The 16,946-nt window shown below is 40.8% G+C and overlaps 1 protein-coding gene across 1 annotated transcript in view; it reads right to left on the minus strand.

Annotated features, from left to right (window-relative positions):
• Nucleotides 1-14,541, minus strand: part of LOC126336671 (dehydrogenase/reductase SDR family member 11-like) — a 32,159-nt gene extending 17,618 nt beyond the window's left edge. The window contains exons 1-3 of the mRNA XM_050000618.1: nucleotides 14,274-14,541; nucleotides 11,617-11,779; nucleotides 6,279-6,408 (exon numbers count right to left, since the gene is read on the minus strand). Coding sequence (XP_049856575.1) covers nucleotides 6,279-6,408; nucleotides 11,617-11,779; nucleotides 14,274-14,411 — 431 coding nt within the window. The 5' untranslated portion in view covers nucleotides 14,412-14,541. The remainder of the gene's footprint in view (nucleotides 1-6,278; nucleotides 6,409-11,616; nucleotides 11,780-14,273) is intronic.
• Between the last annotated feature and the right edge of the window lie 2,405 nt (nucleotides 14,542-16,946).

Raw genomic sequence — 16,946 nt, forward strand, 5'->3', positions numbered from 1 at the left:
TGAAATGGTCGTACGGGAAAATCCGCTCTTGATGACTACCTCGGAGTTGCTGTGTCCATCGCTCGTGCGCCGACTATAACATTCAGACTCCCTTAAATCTTGATAACCTGCCATTGTAGGAGCAGTAACCGATCTAACAAGTGCGCCAGGCACTTGTCTTATATAGGCGTTGCCGACCACAGCGCCGTATTCTGCCTGTTTACATATATCTGTATTTGAATATTCATGCCTATACCAGTTTTTTTCACGTTTCAGTGTATATGAGGACACTGCACGGGTAATACAGCATGTAATAGGAGATGAAATTCTAATAATACTGCGGAACTGGAAGGCTATAGTTGAGTATGGAGTAGACGACAGAGTTAAGCGAAAATATGGGCTTGGTTGTAGGAATGAGAGAGGAAAAAGAATAGCTGAGTCCTGTAATAAATATCAGTTAGTAACAGCAAATACACTAGTAAAATATCACAAGAGCAGGAAGTATAATTGTAAAAGGCAGTTAGACAATGGTGATTCCAGTGGAATTACATCAGGCTCAGACAGAGATTCCGAAATAAGAGACTGTATTGGAACGCATATCTACGAATAGACATAGACTCAGATCACAATTTAGCATCAAGGGTAAGCTGAAGTTAAAGAGAGCCGTCCTTAAGAAGCATTGTGGAAAGAAGAGCGATACTGATGTACTGAGGAGTGGAGAGATGTATTTGAAGTTCTCTAAGACAGCAGAGAGTATGATTACGAATACCACTGTAAACAGTTCAACTGAAGAGGAATGGACATCTCTAAACAGGGTAACCTCAGGCGTTGGACAGACAAACATAGACACAAGGAAGGTAACTGCCAAGAAATACTTCAGTTGATCGACGAAAGAAGGAAATACAAAAATGTACAAGGAAAGACAGTAATTCAGCAATATAAGTCACTTAGGAATGAAATAAAAAGGAAGCGTAGGAGGAAAAGGCGCAGAAAAAGTCTCAAGAAATTGGAAAAGAAATGGTCGTCTGAAGGACTGATACGGCATATACTCTAACAAGCCAAAACATTATGACCACTGCCCACCGCGACGTTGCCTCCTGGTGGCGTTCACATGTTGACCCAACGACATCGTAAATTATGATTGCAGTGGGCACGGGACCTTCGGGATTCAACCGTCGATCAATAGAAACGTATCGGCGCTTCCGGTGAATTACATTTTTGCTACACTAAGTCGCTGGTCATCTCCACACACGCCCTCATCGACGTAAACAGCGGCTCTAAACGTGCAGCGTGCCACGGACGTAGGCTGGTGGGGGCAGAGTTATGCTCTGTGCGCTGGCCTAGGACCTGTGGTAATAATCAAAGACACGCTGACAGCTGCGAGCCACTTGTATCCCTTCACTCTTGATTCTTCCCCAACGGCAATGTCATCCTTCAGCAGTATAAGCATCCGTGTCTCGGAACCAGAACCGTGCTACAGTGGCTTAAGGGGCATTATAGTGTTCTCAAGTTGGTGCCTCGGTGACGGAATTCGCCTCATGTAAATTCTTTGGAACCCATCTGGGTCGCTATCGGGCGCCATCAAAGCGTACGCAGATCAGCAGCCCGTTATTTACGCGAACTACTTAAACTGTGCGTAGACATCTAATGCCACATATTTCCACAAACCTACCAACAAACTGGCGGATCCCTGATAAGCAGAATCAGTGATGTATTTCGTTCCAAAGACGGGCAAACAAGATATTAACAGCTGGTCACATAATGCTTCGGTTCATCAGTGTAGAGCAACCAAAGCAGTTTTTGGTGAAATAAAGGATAGGGCGTCAACATGAAGATTGCAATGGGAATTCCACTGTCAAACACAAAGGAGGAAGCGTATGGGTGAAATGAGTATATTGAACAATTCTACGAAGGTGAGGACTTGTTCGATGACGTGATAGAAGAAGAAATGGGAGTTGAGAGGGACGACATAGAGGATCCAGCATAAAAGTCGAGCTTAACAGGGCTTGGAAGACTTGCCATCAAACAAGATAAAATTTCTAATATCATTGGGGTGTAGTTGGGGGGAGGGGGTCATCCAAATGAGTACTGAAGTTGGTTTGTAGAATCTATGAGATTGGAGACGTACCATCAGAAGCCGAAGTAAGCAAATTCTGTGTCGATCAGCACTTTGAAGTTTGTACATGAGAACTGCAGCTAGATAATATAGTGTTGACATTAGCAGCAGTGTACAGGTCCATTAGGAGATTGGGAGCTATTCATAAAAACGTTTTACTCCCTATTACGCTGTCTGTTACACCGAAAGAAGAAGTTATTAATCTGTGGTGATCTGAATATAAACTTCCTAAGCAATTCTGATAGGAAAGTGAATTAGAAGGGTTATTATTGACGTATAACTTAGAATCAGTAATTAGATTCCCTATATGTATAGCTAAAGACAGTAGCACTCTAGTTTATGACGTATTTGTACAGCAAGAGGATGTAAAACTAACACATGCTTTCCCTGTGATAAATGGATTGTCAGGCCGTGATGCACAATTGATTAACTTACAAAACCTATCTAGGTGTACAGTTCACAAACCATCAACTAAAAGTGAAAGGTTGCTCAACCCGGTATCTATAGAGAACTTCAAAAGTTTAAGGAACGTTAGTTGGGGAGATGTGTATAATGAGCCAAATGTGAATGATAAATGCAACATATTTCTTGATAAATTCATATCTCTCTTCGAACATTTTTTTTTTTGCCCCAAAGGAATTACTAAATCTAACACCAAACAGTTTTCAAAGAAACCTTGGATTACTAAATGTATTAAAGGGTTTGCAGAAAGAATAAAAAACTGTATGAGACAGCAAGAATTAGTAAAGACTCAGAAGTATTTTTATACTATAAAAATTATTGTAATTTACTAAGAAAAGTTGTCAGAAAATCAAGAAATGTGTATGTTAGAGATGAAATTAACAACTCAGGCAATAAAATGAAATCATTATGGAATGTTGTTAGAAGGGAGACAGGGAAAGTAGGCACTGGTACATGTAGTATTACTGTTAAAGAGAATAAGAGCATCTTAACCAACTGTACACATATAGCTAATGTATATGACAACCAGTTCTTAAATGTAGGTGAAAAAATTGGTGAGAATACTTCAAAATAAATGCCAAGCAGTACATGGAAGAATCAGTTTATAGAAATACTAGTCAGATTAATTTTCACCTAACAACTTCTTGTGAAATAAGGAAAATCATTAACTCTTTGAAAAATAAATGTTCTGTTGGCGTAAATGATATCTCTAACAAGATATTAAAACAATGTGGAACAGTTACAGTTGATATTCTGAGTCATATATGTAATGCATCACGAACTCAAGGCATTTTGCCATACAGGTCAAAATATGCCATTGTCAAGCCTCATAAAAAAAAGGCGACGCCTCAGATGTCAATAATTGCAGGCCAATATCCTTGCTTAGAGCATTTTCAAAAATTGTTGAGAAAGTAATGTACTCAAGAGTGGTTAGTCATCTCAAGAGTAATGACATACTTACAAGTTAGTAAACCACAGTTGGGATTTCAAAAATGCTGTTCCATTGAGACAATATACAGTTTCACTGCCCACATAATAGAGTCTTCTATTAGCAAAATGTTACCAATAGGACTTTTCTGTGACTTATCCAAAGCATTTATCTGTGTGAAGCATGCCATTATGTTACAGAAATTACAGTTCTATTGTATAAATAGAAGAGCATATAAGTGGTTGAAGTCATATCTACAGAACAGAAAGCAAACTGTTTCTTTATATAGTTTAAGTGATTGAAGGAAGTTTCCCACTTCATCTAACTGGGGTGAAATTACATTAGATGTTCCACAGCGTTCGATCGTGTGTCCCCTTCTTTTCTTGATGTATGTGAATTACCTCCCTTCTTATCTGAAACAAGAAGCTAAACTGACACTATTTGCTGATGATACAAGCATCATTATTAATCCAGTAAAAGAAACTCCAATAGAAAATGATACTAATAATGTCTTTGGAAAAGTTGGTTTGTTGCGAATGGGCTTGCACTGAGCTTTGAAAAACGCAATGCATCCAATTTTCTGCTGCAAGGAGTGCAGTTCCTTCAATAAATTAACACATCAACAGAAGTCAGTAGCCAGGTGACGCACACTAAGTTTTTGGGTGTACATATAGATGAGAATCTTAATTGGAAAATTCATGTTTTGGATCTGCTAAAGCAACTAGGTTCAGCGACTTTTGCAGTCAGAATAATTGCCAATTTTGAGGATATAGAAATTAGTAAGCTAACATACTTTGCATACTTTCATTCTCTGGTGTCATACGCAATAATATTTTAAGTGTTCACTGCTCAAAAGAAAGTGGTTAGAATAATGTGCGGGACTCATAGTCACGCATCTTGTAGGCATCTGTTTAAAAGGTTAGCAATTCTTACAGCAGCATCACAGTACAGTTACTCAGTAATGAAATTTTTTCTCAACAACATGGATCAGTTTACAAACAACAATTACATTCATGATTATAATATCAGAATAAACGAAGACCTACACTATCCTCTACTTAACCTATCTTTGGCACAGAAAGGAGCAAAATACGCTGCTGTAACACTTTTCGATAAATTACCAGATGAAATAAAATGTCTGACAGACGGCAGTAATAGTTTCAAAAATAAACTGTAATCATATCTCCTTGACGACTCCTATACGATAGTAATAGTTTCAAAAATAAACTGTAATCATATCTCCTTGACAATTCCTTCTATACGATAGATGAATTCTTGAATAGGAGTAAATAAATCTATAGCTATAATATATGCATTTTGTGCCATTTAAGGGAATGGGGTAGATAAAAAAAAACTGCTCAGATTAAAAGTAGTATGAGACATCGATATCGTCTTTCGCTGCTACTGTTCAGTCTACAACTCGACGAAGAAATGACGGAAATAAAAGGTACAGCAGTGGCATTAGAATTCAGGATGAAAGTATATCAATGATAACATTCGCAGATGACACAGCTATCCTCAATGAAAGACTGTTGAATAGAATGAACAGTCTAATTAGTAGAGAATATGTATTGGAGGTAAACCGAAGAAAGACGAAAGTAAGGAGTAGCAGCAATGAGATTATCGAAAAAGTTAACATCAGTATGATGTAGGCCAAATGAAAGAATTCTGCTACCTTGGAAGCAAAATAACGCACGATGGACGATGCGAGGATGACATAAAAAGTAGGTTAGCACAGGCAAAGAGAGTATTTCTGACCAAAAGAAGTTTACTGGTAACGAACATCGCCCTAATCTTGAGGAAGAAATTTCTCAGAAAGTACATTTGGAACAAAGTATTGCATCGTAAGAAAACTAAAAAAAGGAGGAAATCGAAGCGTTTCAGATGTAGTGTTATAGAAGCATGTTGAAAACTAGGTGCCTTAATAAGGTGTGGAATGAGGAAATAATAAGTAGTATCGGCGAAGAAAGGAGGGTATGGAAATTACTGATAAAAAGAAGGGACAGAAGGATAGGACATGTGTCAAGACATCAACGAATAGCGTCCATGTTACAAAATGGATCTTAGAGAGAAAAACTGCAGGGGAAGACTAAGATTGGCACATTCCCAAAAAACAATTGAGAACATTGGTGTTGGGTTGGGTTGTTTGGGAGAAGAGACCAAACAGCGAGTTCATCGGTTTCATTGGATTAGGGAAGGAGGGGGAAGGAAGCCGGCCGTGCCCTTTCTAAGGAACCATCCCAATTGAGAAAGTATGGTGCAAATGCTACTGCGAGAGAGACTGCCGGCCACGGTGGGCTCGCGGTTCTAGGCTCACAGTCCGGAATCGTGCGACTGCTACGGTCGCAGGTTCGAATCCTGCCTCGGGCATGGATGTGTGTGATGTCCTTGGGTTAGTTGCGTTTAAGTAGTTCTAAGTTCTAGGGGACTAATGAGCACAGCAGTTGAGTCCCATAGTGCTCAGAGCCATTTGAACCATTTGAGAGAGACTCAGACTGAAACCTTACAGAGAGATGGTTGCGAATCAGCTGAAACCAATATGCCATCTACCACATTATCTGAGTAACAGGCAGTTGGATCACGCTGTGATCGATGCTTGCCTAGGGGAGGTGTTGGTTTTTTCGCAATGTCGAAAACAGCGCTTGTGAGACCGTGTACTTTATTTGCATAGTGAGGCGGTGATTGGTAGAAGTAGAAAAGCTGGAGATGTTGTGAAACAATAAAGCGAGCGCTTCGCCGTTTTTCTACCAGCTGACCAAACAGAGTGTTTACTGTGGATGTCACACACAGTACCTGCACGTATGGATGATGAAGCCGTCGTCGACGCCCCTGCTCAGCATGTCCTGTACGGCCTCCCTGGTGCAGATGCTTAGGCCCAAGACGTTGATATACAGGAGTTCCCGCCACTTGTCTGTTGGTCCAGCTGGTGAAGATAAAAGAAACACTTATTATATCCTTTATGAGTACGACGTAGCTCTGATAGTGGTTGTTCTGCACCGTTAACACGCATTTAAAATCGAATAGTCTTACGGCATTTTACTATTTAACGGTATTGTAGTATGTTATAAAACAAAGAAAAATAACTGTTTAGGTACTCGTGAGCAGTTGAAAAAAGACACCTCTGCCCTGTAGAGGGGGCTCCCATGTTGACTGCGGAAGAAGTTCGATGTGTCACGGGAGTGGGGTGTCATCATGCCTTAGAGCCACTGCCACCTTGAGAGTCGAGATCAGGTTGCAAGCTGCCAGAATATTTCACGACGCCCATGTTGTGGGTGCAAGAAGCTTACGACACACCGTCTCAGAGGTTGAGACATTTCCGGGATTTTTAAGTTCCAGTGTGTCAACTTATTGCTGTCAGGTCTCGCTTTGATGTTGTGGATTGTAACAATGGACAGATGAGTTACAGTGTAATCACTCGCTACTGGCAAACAAAATCTCTGAGCAACTTTACGTACCGTACAAAGCTACCCCTTCGCTTTGAGGTACTGACACATGCGTGTAGCTTTGTTCACACAGCACAGAGGCCAAAAACTCCGGCATTTGTGGAAGCATCTTAGTTCGTTTTCAGGACTGTGCAGTCACTTCACAGGTGCATGCACTAATGTCCCTGCTTGCGTAGGCGCAGAACGTTGTGTGCACTCATTCACTCTGTCATCTTTCTCACATGATTCATTGCAGACTTTTCGAATTTTGTCTAGTGTCATACTAAAGCGCGAATATCATGTTAAATATGACGAATACTGAAATTTAAGGCAATTCATCAACAAACATATGTTACTGATTAGTCCCTGTAAAATCGTTTGAGAGAGATTGCAGGTCGCTGGGTCAAACCTCCTCACACTGGTCCCCCTGCCCACGTAGTCCGCTTTCTTCCTGTGCGTACCCTATTAAGCCATAGAAACCGATGCATCCCGCACGCCGAGAAGACAGCATCCTGTCTTATGACCTTCCCCATTCGCGTCCGTTGTGCATTCCGACGGACTTGAGCAATTCCAACAAGACAATGCGACATCCCACACTTCCAGATTTGCTACAGAGTGGCTCCAGGAACACTCTTCTGAGTTTAAACATTTCTGCTGGCCACCAAAATGGGTCTGAGCACTATGGGACTTAATATCTGAGGTCATCAGTCCCCTAGAACTTAGAATTACTTAAACTTAACTAACCTAAGGACACCACACACATCCATGCCCGAGGCAGGATTTGAACCTGCGACCGAAGCGGTCGCGCGATTCCAGGCCGAAGCGCCTAGAACCGCTCAGCCACAGTGGCCGGCTGGCCACCAAACACCCCCCCCCCCCCCCCCATACATGAAGGTTATGGACCATATCTGGGATGCCTTGCAGCATGTTGTTCGGAAGAGATCTCCACCCCGTCGTACTCTTACGGATTTATAAACAGCCCTGCAGGATTCATGGTGTCAATTCGCTCCAGCACTACTTCAGACATTAGTCAAGTCCGTGCCACATCGTGTTGCGACACTTCGTGCTAGCGGGGGCCGTGAACGATGTTATGTAGGCGTACCAATCTTTGGCTCTTTAGTGTAAGACGACATAACAATTAAATTTTAAACAATGTACGTCGCATTCATGTATATACTGGTCTATCGGTTTGGTAGCGTTCGCAGTGGTGTAACACTAAATTTTTTTTTCAATGTGTTTGTAAGTATTAATACCAATAAGGCCATAAGTATCTCTCCTGTCAGTACTGCGAAGTGATATTACCTCTAGTGCTGTGATCAGTTTCTTCACTTTAATTAACAGTCAGTAAAGTAATATTCCCTTTAAGTAGTAACAATAAACAACACTACAGGATTTAACCGATCAAGTGTGTGTTCCTGGTGGAACATTCTATATTGTATGAACTAAACGAAATATAATAGGTGATCAAAAGTTCCCGTTTGAAGCGTCGCTACAGCATACATGCAACGTAGTGCGACTCAGGTGCAGGTATATAAGCATCAACTTTTACGGAAGGGATCACTGTGATATTTGTGTACTTACGTCGTGCGTGCGGAAAATGCGGAAGCATGAACTCCGGCGACGTTATTACCAAATGCGCCCAAACAGCACCTGCCTGTTGTTATTTACTTCTTGGCTGTTGAAGGTCAAATACCGGTAGACATCCATTGTAAAATGAAGTACATCTATGGAGCATTATGTCTGTCGAAAAACACGTTGTGGAATAGTGGTGGTCGCTATTCGATACTAGTCGCCTTTCGATTTTGGAGACCAGATTCGTCCATTAAGCCATGCAATTACCACACCTTTAGTCCCTTGAAAGATCCCTTGAATGCCCGACGATTCCTGTCGCACGTGGATGTATAGTACGCAGTTAAGGACTTCTTCATACAGCAGGACACGGTGTCTTACTAAAAGGCTATCTTCATTGCTCACGGTGATTTCCTCATTTGCTTACCGGTCCTGGATTGCACAGCTTCGAACGGAATCTTTTGGATCGCGCCCTTATACTTTTTTGCCTTGTCCCGGAAACTTTATCATTATTATTATTATTATATGAATGAGATTACGGGTCACAAGCCCATTTTCTAGCACACAACTGATCCAAAAAGATGACAACCAAGCAAAGATAAACACGTCATCCACCGATTATTGTCTTAAACTAAAAAAGTTATCTCTGTTCACAATTTTTACATTCTTACAATTGTATTCTACAACAGCATTTACAGTAATATGAATAAAGAGTAGAGCTAAGTTCACAGGAATGGGAATTTGTGTTATTATCTATGTATTAATGAAGGTGCCACCAACGGTTGTAACATTGTTTAAAAGGGGAGCATAATGGAACTGAGATCTGAGGATGCACATATTTGTTATTTTTTAATTTCTAATATTTCTGATGGAGTGAGTTTTGTATGGTTTCCCTGTACTTGTAGGGCATCTACATCTATTGTGTATTTGTGGGTCTGGTTTAAGCAATGTTCGGTAAAGGATGAATCTGGCTTCTTTAATCTACAACTTCTGTGTGTCCTCTGAGCCTAATACAGATTTACCTCCTTGTCTGCACTGTACAGCAGGACTGATACTCTTGGCAGATGATCTTATTAACCTCTTATTTAATGATGGCCGTTTGTTTATCTTTTGAATTGAAGAAACATCTACCTAATGTCTATGGAACTAAGGAAAACACAGAGCAATCTGAGACCGTGTCCTACGTGGGCGACAGAAGCGAGCGACTTCTGGATACGCGACACTCCAGCGGCAAACAGCAACACCGGGCGAAAACCTTGGGTGTCCTGCGTGCGAGCGACCATGTCGTGCTGCAAGATAGCTGCTGCGAGCCAACCAACTGTTTCTATAAAACGGCGTCCTTAACCTGCAGAATATTGTATCTGGAGAGTAAGGCTACAGAACTAGATCTACTTTAGAAAATAAAGCGAAAAGGAATGCTGTGCATGAAATTTCAAGAGGGAGGAATCTCCATGGAGAGTTTCATGCGGTTGTGTTTTGTCGCCTGAAGCTGTCGCACGCTGTCGGTGGCTTCTGTCGTTCTTGGAGGACACCGCCTCGGATTGCTTTGTGTTTTCCTTAGTCCCATAGACATTAGGCAGATGTTTCCTCAATTCAAAAGATAAACACCTTTAAAACCTGGCTTATTGTATTAGAAATTTCACACATAAAACGTAAGTTACACCATTTCTTTTTCGGTCTATCTACGTTGTTCAGTAGATACAGTAAGGATTTGGCTTTCTTCTTTAGTTTTTTGTTCAGAATTTTGCTAATATGTTGTATACTAGTTAATTATTTGTAACTATTGTTTTTATTGTATGAAGTTTCTGGTCATAATCTTCTTGGGGCATGGACATAAATAGGAGACAGTGGATCATGTGGCGAAATGATGGTAAGTTTATGAAATAAGACGAAAAAGTATTTCGTTTAGTTAATATAACAACAAAGATCAAAAACACTACAAATTTAGTACAGGTCACATCAGACAGGCAAGTATAGGCAAGGTGCAAATTTGTTCATGAACATACTCTCCAATTCTGTCCTCGTGTCATTTTCCCCCATAGCAAGCTTTCTCTTCTCCTGTAGAATTTTTTTCACCAAATTAGATATGATAAAAGAACTAATGTGCTTCTTCTCTGTATCGTGAACTCCTGTCAGTGCTGGTACCCTTAGCCTTTCAAAAGCAATTTAATATCACATTACCACTTTCAACAACTTCTATCATATGCTATCCCACATTAATTTCTCGCATTCATTATTATTTTAATCTCTTACATTTCTTTTTTTTTCAGTTATTTAAATCGAAATGCCGCGTTAGTGATGTGTAAAATGTTTCGATTGTAGACTTGTTGACCAAGCCACAAGTACGAGAAACTCGTTTTTTCCACATAAACGACGTCGAGTGACAGACTAGGGCTAGACACAGTTTTCTTACCAATATTTGTTTCCTACCGAATAACAATTGCCGCTGCGATTTTGAAATAGACCATGAATTGCAACGTCATGGTAGCTCCAAACTCGTATTACTCTGTGGTAAGTCTCCACGATGGTAATGATTTTATCTGATTTTTATGAAGAAGTTTTTAACAACTATTTGCTAATTACATGAACTGATTCGTGTTAGCGCAATTCTAATGTTATTACTGGCCTTTTTAGAATCGCTACAGATACTCAAATATCACCAAGAAATTTTGAAAGTTAGTGAAAGTGAACTGCCGACTTGCACCACGGCAACATGGCTAGCAATATCTCACGACAGCATAAAACCACTCTTGTAGTGATCTGTCGTGTTTTCATTTGTATTGTTGTTGTCTCACACCAGATTTTTTGTATTGGTTCATTGGACTGTAATCAGGAAGAGAAAGAAAACTATTGAATGCTACAGTTATGTTCACGAGTTACGCAAGTGTTCGTTACTGATCTTTCAAATTATCAGTACTAGAAATTATTATCTAACACAAGGTAGTTTGAATGTGCTTGTAAATAACGTACACTTGTCGTCTTCCTAAGGAATGCCTTAAAATTCACTGGAATGTAACCGTTTACGTACGTTCTTGAGTCCAAGTGTAACACAGAATATGAACAGCCGTTTCGGTGGCCTTCCACATATGCAGCTACTTTTCTGGTCTACTGACTGAAAAAAAATTTCTGCTAACACTTACATGACAGATCGAAGGTGGTGCAGATGCCAGCGTTGTTGATCATGATGTCGACGCCAGACAGGTGGTCACGTATCCACTTGAAAGCTGCCAGAATGCTGTCCTCATCCGTCAAGTCTCCCTCCACAACGTGCAAACTGCTGGCGTTGTCTTTCAGTTTGAGTGACTGTTGAACAACAGATTTACATGATTCTTCTGTTTTCAACACACTTGTTAAACAGCAAGCAATTGTTAAGAAAGCAGTCAAGTGGAGAACTGAAAAAACGTATTTTCAAGTCATATTACTTTTAGTTTTCTGTAAAATGCCTTAGTGGATATAAGTTTATTGTAGCAACTACGAGTATTCACACCTGTCGATGTAAATAAAAAAAGGAAACTGAGACTTCATCAGTATGGACATAGCAACAAGAACATCGATGGTAGATCCTTTAACACCCACATAATACAAAACGTAATGTAATAAGTACAATGAAGAAACTTTTTTCGTTTAAATTTTATATTTTTCTCCCGTAGGTCATCCATCTGAACAGTTACAATTTCAATTCTAGTTCAAGTTCTCTATTCGTTCGCACGTGCGCTCGATTCCCCTCTCCTCGCTTTCCTCTCCTCTACCCCCCCCCCCCCTTACCATCCAACACACACACAATTTTTCTTTTATTTTTTGAGTCATCAGTCTTCTGACTGATATGATGAGACCCGCTACGAATTCCTCTCTTGTGGCAACCTTTTCATCTCAGATTACAAACCACGACCTCAGTTATTTGCTAGGTGTCCTGTATTCCACTCTCTGCCCTACTCTACAGTTATTATCCTCTACAGCTCTCTCAAGTAGCATGGAAGCTATTCCTGATGTCTTAACAGATGTCCTATTATTCTGTCCCTCCTTCTTGTCACTGTTTCTCTTTCCTCGCAGATTTCGCGCAGAAGCTGCTCATTCCTTACCTCATCAGTTCTTCTGTAGCACCACATCTCAAATGCATCGACTGTCTTCTGTTTCAGTTTTCCAACAGTCTATGTTTCACTACCGTACAATGATGTGCTCCAAACGTACATTCTTGATATTAAGGCCTATGTTTGATATCAGTAGACTTATCTTGACCAGGAGGGCCCTTTCTGCCATTGCAAGTCTGCTTTTTATGCCCTTCTTGCTCCGTCCGTCATGGGATATTTCGCTGCCCAGGTAGCAGAATTATTAATCTTCATCTACTTCGTAATCACCAATTATGACGTTATGTTTGTCACTGTTCTCATTTCTGCTACTTCTCTTTCCTTTCGTCTTTCTTCGGTTTACCATTAGTCCACAATCTGTACTTATTACATTCTCCATTCCATTGAATTATTACATTCTCCATTCCATTGAACAGATCTGTAATTCTTCTTCACTTTCTCTGAGGATAGCAATAATGGGCGAGTATTATCGCTGATGTCCTTCCTTCTCGAATTTTAATTCCGCTCTTGAACCTTTCTTTTATTCCTGTCATTGCTTCTTCGATGTGTGGATTGAACCGTAGGAGCAAAGGACTAATCCCTGTCTTGCAGCCTTTTTAACATATGTTATAGAATATCAAATCTAGCGTAAAAAAAAGCCTAAAAATTGTATTGCCATTTACCCGATTGATAAAAAGTTCAGTATGTTTTCGTATGTCACTAAGTCTTACGTTGGTACAAAACTGTACGTAATTGGGGGTAAGTGATGTCTACATTTCACTACACTCTGTAGTAAATGAGTTGATTGTCGTAATCGTAGAGACAGGACCTGTCGAAAACATTTTTCCACACACAAACTGCTTATCATTTGGCGCACCCACCCCGTCTGCCTTTAACAAACTACACTTTCACCCGTGTCAGTTTTCGCTACCAATTGTGATATTCACCGTAAAAAAATCTTGCACTTGAGCGCCCCTCTCATCATGGAGTTCTAAACGGCGGCTTCTAATAATTGTGATACGTCATGTGCAATAAAGGACTGTTGTGGTGCCTCTGCTCAGGTGACGCCGAAAGCGGCGGCTTGCGCTGTTTAGGCCTTAAACCTGCCCTGAGTAGAAATCAAATGGCTTAACATCTGAGGTCATCAATCCCCTAGGCTTAGAACTACTCAAACCTAACTAACCTAAGGACATCACACACACCCATGCCCCGAGTAGAGATCAGTTAGTGTTGCTGCTACTGGTGTCTTCCTTCATACCGCACTAACACTGCGTATCATTAATACGTTTTAGGTTTGCTGTTAAAAATAATGGCTGTATGGTTTGAACGAGGTTAATGAAAATAAAAAAAATGTAAACAACAGCAAACGTTCTGTAGTTTTGGACGGGGATGGTTCTTTATTTTCACCTTCATTCGCAGGCAATTAAATATTGGCACTACTTCTTGTTGTCTAAGATATCAAATCAGGCACTACGCTTAGCTGATCCGGTGCGCATCAGTCTGGGAAGCTGCTTGAGCTATCAAATGCCGGATCCTTTCACTTGTAAACAGTCACTGTCGACGTATTACAGCATAGGCGAGAAAAAGAACGAAGTTCCTATACTCTGCTAGAAGATTGGCTGACATGGTTTAAAGTCAAAAAGAAAAAAAAAAAAGGATTGGCTATCATGCTAAAGACTAAGCTGAGTTAAAATGAGGCTCATGACAGCCTCAAGAGAATGGAGCATGTTTACCTGGAGTTTATCGACTGCCTTGTCGAAGCCGACGACTATGATTCCATGGCCGAGCAGCGCCTGCGTGATCGCGTAGCCGATGCCTGAGTTGGCACCCGTCACCATGGCAACACGACCGGCGTATTTTTCGATCCCCATAATCGCCGACTTCACACTCTGGCGTCCGTTACATCAACGGAGTTCTGTCGTCCGCAAACAACACTCACGCCTTTTTAAGCCTCCGTCTTCTCGCTATCGCTGCTTCCAGTGCGTCGCGGCTTGCTATTGCGCAACAGCTGCTACAGGAACACTGCTGAGTCATCCTTAGCAGACAACTTTGCCGTCCACTTCACCTGCGTTCCGTTTACGGCGTTTGTCGGGGCCTGCTTATTCCTTCTTTGCCCTTGTTCCCTCTCATTTGAGATTGGCACGACATTGAAGAACACCCATACAAAAATTAATTACTTCCATGCCAAAAGCTGTGCCTACCACTATATTTTCATTTTACTGTGCGACGAGAAGCGCAGTCTAAGACACTGGACCAGGAAAAAATGACATTCATTTCGTCTTTCCACGCATTCTGCTTCTGCTCTTCGTGGCTTCCATAAGTCAGTACAAGAACATGAGGACTTTTTCGTGCGTCTGATGCCACTGCCACAGTGTGTGCTGCTAAATCCGTCTCTAATGACCACGATGTCTGCTGGACATTAATCTTTCATCCTTTGCCTCCTACCAGGTAGATCATCAACTCGATCCTTCTTCCCTGTTCTTTACAAATATACTTTAATCTAAGATGGCAAAGGAAGTAGTAAAAGTGAAGCTATCGTCAACTGGAAGGTTGTTTCAACGCCATAGTCCTTTGCTAGACATGGTTCTACTGGATCCAACTTTTGATCTTATAACCAGCAGGTTATTGTTGTTGTTGTTGTGGTCTTCAGTCCTGAGACTGGTTTGCTGCAGCTCTCCATGCTACTCTATCCTGTGCAAGTTTCTTCATCTCCCAGTACCTACTGCAAACTACATCCTTCTGTATCTGTTTAGTGTATTCATCTCTTGGTCTCCCTCTATGATTTTTACTATCTACGCTGCCCTCCAATACTAAATTGGTGATCGCTTTATGCCTCAGAACATGTCCTACCGACAGATCCCTTCCTCTAGTCACTTTGTGCCACAAACTCGTTTCTGCCCAATTCTATTCAATACCTCCTCATTAAATATGTGATCTACCCATCAAATCTTCAGCATTCTTCTGTAGCACCACGTTTCGAAAGCTTCTATTCTCTTCTTGTCCAAACTAGTTATCGTCCATGTTTCACTTCCATACATGGCTACACTCCATACAAATACTTTCAGAAACGATTTCCTGACACTTAAATCAGTACTCGATGTTAACAAATTTCTCTTCTTCAGAAGCGCTTTCCTTGTCATTGCCAGTCTACATTTTATAGCCTCTCTACTTCGACCATCATAAGTTATTTTGCTCTCCAAATAGCAACACTCCTTTACTACTATAAGTGTCTCATTTCCTAATCTAATTCCCTCAGCATCACCCGACTTAATTCGACTACATTCCATTATCCTCGTTTTGCTTTTGTTGATGTTCATTTTATATCCGCCATTCAAGACACTATCCATTCCGTTCAACTGCTCTTCAAAGTCCTTTACTGTCTCTGACAGAATTACAATGTAATCGGCGAACCTCAAAGTTTTTATTTCTTCTCCATGGATTTTAATACCTACACCGATTTTTTCTTTTGTTCCCTTCACTGCTTGCTCAATATACAGATTGAATAACATCGGGGAGAGACTACAACCCTGTCTCACTCCCTTCCCAACCACTGCTTCCCTTTCATGTCCCTCGACTCTTATAACTGCCATCTGGTTTCTGTACAAATTGTAAATAGCCTTTCGCTCCCTGTATTTTACCCCTGCCACATTCTGAATTTGAAAGAGAGTATTCCAGTCAACATTGTCAAAAGTTTTCTCTAAGTCTACAAATGCTAGAAACGTAGGTTTGTCTTTCCTTAATCTAGCTTCTAAGAGAAGTCGTAGGGTCAGTATTGCCTCACATGTTCCAATATTTCTACGGAATCCAAACTGATCTTCCCCCAGGTCGGCTTCTACCAGGTTTTCCATTCGTCTGTAAGGAATTCACGTTAGTATTTTGCATCTGTGACTTATTAAACTGATTGTTCGGTAATTTTCACATCTGCCAACACCTGCTTTCTTTGGGTTTGGAATTATTATATTCTTCCTGAAGTCTGAGGGTATTTCGCCTGTCTCATACATCTTGCTCACCAAATGGAAGAGTTTCGTCAGGTTGTCAGTAGTTCTAATGGAATGTTGTCTACTCCCGGGGCCTTGTTTCGACTCAGGTCTTTGAGTGCTCTGTCAAACTCTACATCTACATCTACATATACATATACATGACTACTCTGCAATTCACATTTAAGTGCTTGGAAGAGGGTTCATCGAACCACAATCATACTATCTCTCTACTATTCCACTCCCGAACAGCGCGCGGGAAAAACGAACACCTAAACCTTTCTGTTCGAGCTCTGATTTCTCTTATTTTATTTTGATGATCATTCCTACCTATGTAGGTTGGGCTCAACAAAATATTTTCGCATTCGGAAGAGAAAGTTGGTGACAGAAATTTCGTAAAAAGGTTTCGCCGCGAGGAAAAACGTCTCT

This window comes from Schistocerca gregaria, chromosome 2 (genome assembly GCF_023897955.1).
Source record: "Schistocerca gregaria isolate iqSchGreg1 chromosome 2, iqSchGreg1.2, whole genome shotgun sequence".
In the NCBI taxonomy this organism is placed as follows: Eukaryota; Metazoa; Arthropoda; class Insecta; order Orthoptera; family Acrididae; genus Schistocerca; species Schistocerca gregaria.